Genomic DNA, 7,111 nt, shown 5'->3' with positions numbered 1-7,111 from the left:
CCGCGACACGTCTGATACGGATCACCGTCTTGTGCGTCGGCTCCTTAATTAAGAAGTCGAGTTTAGTCACCCAACAGCTGGTGGTATTGGCTGACTGGAGCCCGTTGAGGGTACTCCTGGTGATAAAAAGCTAAACAAGCGGATATCTAATATCTACTTTGCACGGGACAATACCTGTACGATCCGTCGGTTCGTTAACGCAGTTCTTTCAGACAATCAAATGAATAACAATAACAATATTCCGATACTTAAATTATAAATTCAATTATATTACAAATATCCTGTCAACCTGGATCTCGGACTCTGCTTCTTTTTTTTTATTTTATTTTACTCCCGATGTGACGTGGGATACCGCCTAGCGAGAGTGGAGTCGTAAGATACGTTCACAAACCCTGATTGACAGTGATTTTCTTTTATTCTAATACGCGAAATCTGAAAGAACAATTGAGGAAGTATTCGAATGTATGTCCTACCTGTCTGGTGACTCCTGGCTCTATTTCTTTTTTTTTATTTTTATTTTACTCCCGATGTGACGTGGGAACCGCCAAGAGCGAGAATAGAGTCGCAAGGGATACGTTCACGCCACTAGACTAGTAGCGAATTTGCTTTTATTACATGAATTTTGAAATGAGCTATCACAATTAATTAATCTTGAACAAACAATTATAATCATGAGGCAATACCTTTCTTTTCCCTCATCTCCATAGTACTTCACAAAAACAAGGTAAGACGCTTAAACACTAACACAATTAACCATTCTTCAGACGTCAAGAATTCGGCTGAACTGGCAGCCTACTTAATAACACAAGAAATATTCATCACAAGTTTATCCAATCAATAAAGTAAATAATTTTTATCCAGGTTGTAAAATCATTCAAGTCAGAGTTAAATCAATTAGATTTCATAAATCGATTTGTTTTTATTAAATGACTAAACGTTAAATGAATTCATATTTTACTTGATTATAAATAACTTAATAACATACTTATACTCACTACTTTATTTAGTTGTTTCATATGCATATTTTGGGTCTATCTACTACATACTATTTCGAGTAATCAACGTACTCTTTTCATTATTTATCTTATTATATATATATATTGGTTATGTATTCAATAAATGAAGATTAATACTGATTGATAAATAATAAACACGTTTATTTATCCTGTCTCTCATCCCATTTATTTCTCTCTCAAACGCGATAAACGATCCTTCCGGCTCTCGGCGTATCCCTGGGAAATAAGCAGACGTGCTGCGGTCGCCCTAAAACAAATAAATTGAGAGCCCCGTTAGACAAAAGAACGAAAGCTGCCCCCGTATCGAGTAGTCTTCAACGGAACGTTACAAATCGGTTTTTGAAATTTTTGTCCGTAACAAAAGTACACTTTCAGGTAATCCTTTTGATATGAATTGTACTGCCAATTCTCTATGATGGTTCGCTGAATTAAAAAGGAATGAATCTTGTTAAATTTATCAACAACAGCATACATAGGCTTAAAAGAAAAAGAATTTTGATGTAACAGCCAACAATTTTTTATAGGAAAATTACGTTATTTGATACCTTTAGAGTCCATATATGTATATTCTGTCGAGCACTTTGTAAATTCCAAGCATTTCTCTCCTCACCATTCACTCTTTTCTTTTATCTATTCTTCTTTTACTTTAATTTTCAATAGTGTTTCTTCCTCTCTTTCTTTCATAATAACTAAAAATATAACATAACACAAAGTATTAATCTTATTTCATAATATCCAGACAGCACAGGATATCTTATGGATATCCGTTTTATGTCCATTTCTTGTCCTGATGTCCATGGACCTTATAAGGATATCCATAGGATATACATTTGTGGACATTGAAGGGATATCCTAAAATGGACCACTTTGTATGTCCATATGCTATCCTTATTTGTACTCGCTCCGCCAACACCATCTGCATGCACAAGTGAACTAAAAAGCAATATGGCCGTAGTAGGTTTTCGTTGGTTATCGGCATGTTTTACACAGTCAGGTAAGAATCCTAAAAATTTTCAGAAATTATAAGTTACGAGAGCAGCAAAGAATCTCATTGTGTGCCGTTAGCTTTGCCTCTGCCTGATTGATCAATTTGCTAATATATTCCACCACAAATTCTTCTTTAACGAGAATGATGATAGATGCTCGGCTTGCCGACGCTCGCTTGCTCGTAGGCTCTGACCTACGTACGTAAACAGAACGGTTACGTGTACACGGTAGCAGCGACGAATTCTAGACGTATAATTACAGATGGTAATAGACGACGGCGAAGTGTACGCGGATTACGACGAAGGTCTCGATAAAGAACAGCAACGAGATTAGAGATTGCAGCAACGGGAACAATCAGAGCAAGCAAGCGTCGACCGAGCACCATTATTTTCGTTAAAGACGAGTTTGTGATGGAATATATTGGCGAATTGATCAACCAGGTAGAGGCAAAGCCAATGGCACACAATAAGATTTTATACAGTCTACTCTGTAGCCTATGTATATATGTATATATATATATATATATGTGTGTGTGTGTGTGTGTAGATATACAGATTTATATATATATATATGTATATAAAATTCGAAGTTATATAGTTATATATGTAAGGTTATGGAAGAAAATAAATTTAACAATGAAATTAATGAGTAAATAAATTAATGCTATTTATTTTTAATGTTTTGCAAAATTGAATTGCATTTATAAAAGATAATATAATTGCGTCAGTTTATAACATATAGGTATATGTAGACAATAACAAGTATCCATATCGATAAGTCAAATTGGCGTAGCAGATAGAGTACAAGATTCGTCATCCTAAGGTCCCGGGTTCAAAACCTATCAGCGGCAAATAAGAATAAAATAAAATAATATAATTTAAATTTAATTAATTAATAGAAATTTGTCCTAAATTTAGTATACTGTTGATAAAAATAATTTTTTTTAATGAAATTATTTTATTTTTTTTACGTCTAGTTGCTTATCAATTTCTACTCGGTTTAGTGTTATTGTGGGTGTTAACACTACTTGGGTATCCGAAACGCTATTACCTTTTAGTGTTTTTTTGGTGTCATTTTTGGTGTTTTTCTTGGCGTTAACGCTCAAATAGTGTGAACGCCATTTGGGTATTCCAAATTACGCTATTATATTTTAGTGTTTTTTTGGGTGTTATTTAGGTTGTTTTTTTTCGTAAGGGATAACCTTGATAGAATACAAATAAAAATAAAAATATTAATCTTGTGTATACTTTTTCATAATAAAAATTAACGCTTTTACACTCTGGTTCACCTCATTTGTAACATCCATAACACTCTTTCTTTGGATTGCATGGCAATTTTCAATATGAATACTTTAATTAAATCTTATTATAATAAAAAAATATTTTTACAGTCCTTGATCTGCCTCAGCAGAAACATAACAAAAATATTTTTTTCTAGACTGCAGGCGATTTGTACTTTATTTAAACTTTTTAAAAATTAATGTTTTACATAATATTTTATATTATACCTAAGAATAAGTTTGTAAGAATACCACTACATTTTATAAAATACATGAGATCAATGTAATATAATTAGAATATTAATCCACATATATCTTATTATTTCTTAACTCGTTCTAAGTCCGTTAGACTAGCATTAACAACAGTTTGTACCAAAGTGTTTATAATATCTAATTTGAAATCTGGAGTTTGTATATTTTTTAATAAGGGATCCCAAAAAATTCATACATGTATCTACAGGGTCTGTACCATCAGTTTCAACTGTGTAACTGGTGTAACTGGTGTTAATGGCATCTTTAAAGATTGTGCAATCGATTCAACTGCCTCTACATAAGCATCCCCATTTTTTATTTTTCGCTTCTTAGGATTATGAGTAGTGGATGAAGATTGTAATGCATTACCAACATTTGGCGATGATTGTGCAGAACATGATGTTGATGGACTTGACGTATTTATATTAGATAAATCAGTAAATGGTAAAGATGGTGATTGCATTTTTTTTTTTAATCGATAGTGTTGTAGCAATTATGTTATCAGATGAAGATGCACATGATTGTGATTCTTCATTATTATTATTATTTAAATCCTCTTCATGTACATAGACATTACTATCTTCATTATGTACGTAGACACTATATATTATCTTCAACCAACATTTCTTGCGATTCTTTTAAGTCTTGTGATGTTTATACATAATCATGCTATAAAATAAAAAATAAAGTATATTTCATATAATAAAAATGTATTATATACGTTTTTATTTTTATCTGTCTTTGCGATATTTACATAATTAATTATAAAATGCTTTTATATTTTAAATATTTTAAAATTTTGCGTAAAATATAAAATGTTATCTTACATTTTATTTAACTATATAAAAAGATTGTAAAAAAATCAAATTGGTAAAATATGTTTATATTATTATAATACAATTATTATTTAAATATCTTATTCTGTAATATATTAAATATCTTATTCTTAAATATCTTAATTAAGTATATTTAATTAAAATAATGTATAGATTAGACATAATGATTTGTATTGTTATGTAATACAAATTACAGGTGTATAAACCTAATTTATGGTATTACGATGCTATAAAATTTCTGGAAGAACATATACTTTCCAGAAAAAGTAAGAACTCTACCAAATAGTACAAACACATCTACCAAATAGTACAAAAGATACGCCTGGTTTTTTGTTACACGTAAGTAGGTATTTAAAGTAATTTAGATTTTTAAATATATTAAATTTTTGTAACTTAATGACTATTTCTAAAACTTTTTGCAAAAAGTTTTAGAAAGAGTTTTAGAAATAGTCATTAAGTTATAAAAATTTAACATATTTAAAAATCTAAATTACTTTAAATATCTACTTACGTGTAACAAAAAACCAGGCGTATCTTTTGTACTATTTGGTAGATGTGAGTTCTTACTCTTTCTGGGAACTATATATGTTCTTCCAGAAATTTTAAAGCATCGTAATACCATAAATTAGGTTTATACACCTGTAATCTGTATTACGTAACAATACAAATCATTATGTCTAATCTATATATTATTTTAATTAAATATACTTACATTTTCACTACCTATACCACTTTTAATTGAAGCTCTTACTTTTGCGTTTTCAGTATTAAATTGATTTCTTAAATTATAAAATTTAATACTGCATTCTTTTCCCGTTATATTTGGTGTGACAGTACTGACAATTGCACAAATGCGTTCCAATGCTTCATTACGTAGATTTTTATTGTGATAATTTGGGTTTCTCGTTTGATATAAACAAGGCTCATTCTTATACGCAGCAATTAAAATTTCAACAGCTTTTTTTGTCCACGTTGCCATATCTGTGTAAAAATTTGTTTAATTAATCTAATAAGAATTTACTCTCTTGCAGCATTAAATAGCATTAGTGCATATTAAAAACTATTCAATAAAGTTATAAAAGAAGGTTATGTTCTCAGATAGCACAGGACGTCCTCAGGATCATCCTGAATATGTCCCGGGATGTCCTGGGATCTTGTCAGGATATAATAGTTGTATTATTGTAAATATTTTATATAAATATTTTATGTATAAATTTGATTTCTAAAGTAAATTTAGAATGTTAGATTCTGTAATAGTATTAATATAAATTAAAATTTTACTCATGTCTTGAGGACATCCTTGGGATGTCCTGAGGATATATGTATTCTAGCTAAAAACGTTATTCTTAAAATATTGTATAAAGAGTTTCATTAGCTACAAAATGTCTGAAGATAAACTTAAATATAATGACTGTATAAATACCAGACATTTTAGATAGCACAGAATGTTCTAAGAATATGATATCCTGAAAGTACTCAGGACATTCTAAAACAATCCTCAGGACATCCTAAGACAGTCCTTAGAACGTCCTAAGAGAGTCCTCAGGACATCCTACGAAAGTCCTCAGGACATCCTAAATTAGTATTCAAAGAGATCCACAACGTATAGTAATTTTTGAAAAAGATGGGTAAATTAATATAGCAAGTGAGAAATCTATAATTTGTATAAATGTTTTAATTTGATAATAAACGTATACATAAGAATGAAACTTGTATAGATACATTCAAAAATACTTATTTTATGTATGTATATACATATAGCACTTATGTATACAATATTATAATGTATATAGAATGAGACTTCCCAAAACTGTCCTTTTGTAATTCTACAAATATTCAATCTTCTTTAAAATTATTTTTCGTTATAATCAATCAAATAGAATATATAAATATACCATATAACGTACATATATTTATTATAAAAAACATATGTAACAATATAGAAATAAATATACACATATGTATATATAAAATATACAATCATGTTTTCACTATATACAAATATATATATTTGGCAATTAATGATTTTGACGACATCTAGACTACGTTATTTGATATTAACGCGGACGGACACCTTGCCGTGTAAGCACGAAGAGTTCGGATGATCGCCGGTTGCGGAAGCAGAGAGAGGGACAGCTAAAAGGCATTTTCGCCGGGCGAGCTTGCAACCATGGCCACAACCATGGAGTCAAGAGCAGGGGGCGAGACAAGCGGGAGGCTCGCGAAGGAGATTTATTATATAGTTAATATTAAAAAATTTTAGTATGATAAAAAATATTTTACCAAAAATAAACAAATTTATCTTAATCTTATTTTCTTCATTAGAAATTAATCTAGCAAAATATAAAAAAATAATCAATAACCCCCTAATCATAATTTTAAAAAATATAAGTAAATATATATAATTATATGTTCCATGTATATTTAATTTTTCAATAAAAATATTTAAAAAAGAAATAAAATAAAATAAGATTAATCCGAATAATATAAACTTTATTTTAAATAATTATATTTTTATATTAATTCATTCTTTTAATAAATTTTTAATTAATCCATCCATAATAAAAAAATCCATTTTGACCCTGAAGTGGATGTTCGGAGTTGAATATATTGCACGTATTGTTGACGCTTTTCCGCAATGCTGATTGGTTCTCTCGCTCGACTCGCTTCGTGTTGCGAGAGTAACTGTCATTTAACTGTCAACTCTGAAGTGGATGTTCGGAGTCGAATATATCGCACGT

General features: G+C 29.8%; 1 protein-coding gene and 1 long non-coding RNA gene across 2 annotated transcripts; both read right to left on the bottom strand.

The window, feature by feature from the left end:
* Positions 1 to 333: 333 nt before the first annotated feature.
* On the bottom strand, positions 334 to 2,521 carry LOC118645267. The gene is made up of 2 exons (XR_004963031.1): positions 1,562 to 2,521; positions 334 to 1,439 (listed from the first exon to the last, which is right to left on the bottom strand). It is a non-coding gene; the product is annotated as an uncharacterized LOC118645267 (long non-coding RNA).
* A 1,890-nt stretch (positions 2,522 to 4,411) lies between these two features.
* Positions 4,412 to 5,727, bottom strand: LOC118645245. The gene is made up of 2 exons (XM_036285939.1): positions 5,083 to 5,727; positions 4,412 to 5,009 (listed from the first exon to the last, which is right to left on the bottom strand). The coding sequence occupies exons 1-2, from the start codon at positions 5,347 to 5,349 to the stop codon at positions 4,950 to 4,952; spliced, it is 327 nt and encodes a 108-aa protein (XP_036141832.1). The 5' UTR covers positions 5,350 to 5,727; the 3' UTR covers positions 4,412 to 4,949.
* Positions 5,728 to 7,111: the final 1,384 nt, after the last annotated feature.

Source organism: Monomorium pharaonis, chromosome 4 (assembly GCF_013373865.1).
Source record: "Monomorium pharaonis isolate MP-MQ-018 chromosome 4, ASM1337386v2, whole genome shotgun sequence".
Lineage (NCBI taxonomy): Eukaryota > Metazoa > Arthropoda > Insecta > Hymenoptera > Formicidae > Monomorium > Monomorium pharaonis.
Note: the sequence above shows the minus strand (reverse complement) of the source record. Positions and strands in the feature narration are given on the sequence as shown.

Coding starts and splice junctions, on each gene's coding strand:
- LOC118645245 (XM_036285939.1), bottom strand. CDS start 5,349: ATGGCAACGTGGACAAAAAAAGCTGTTGAAATTTTAATTGCTGCGTAT. Junction 5,010..5,082: donor GTGGTATAGGTAGTGAAAAT/GTAAGTATATTT, acceptor TACAGATTACAG/GTGTATAAACCTAATTTATG.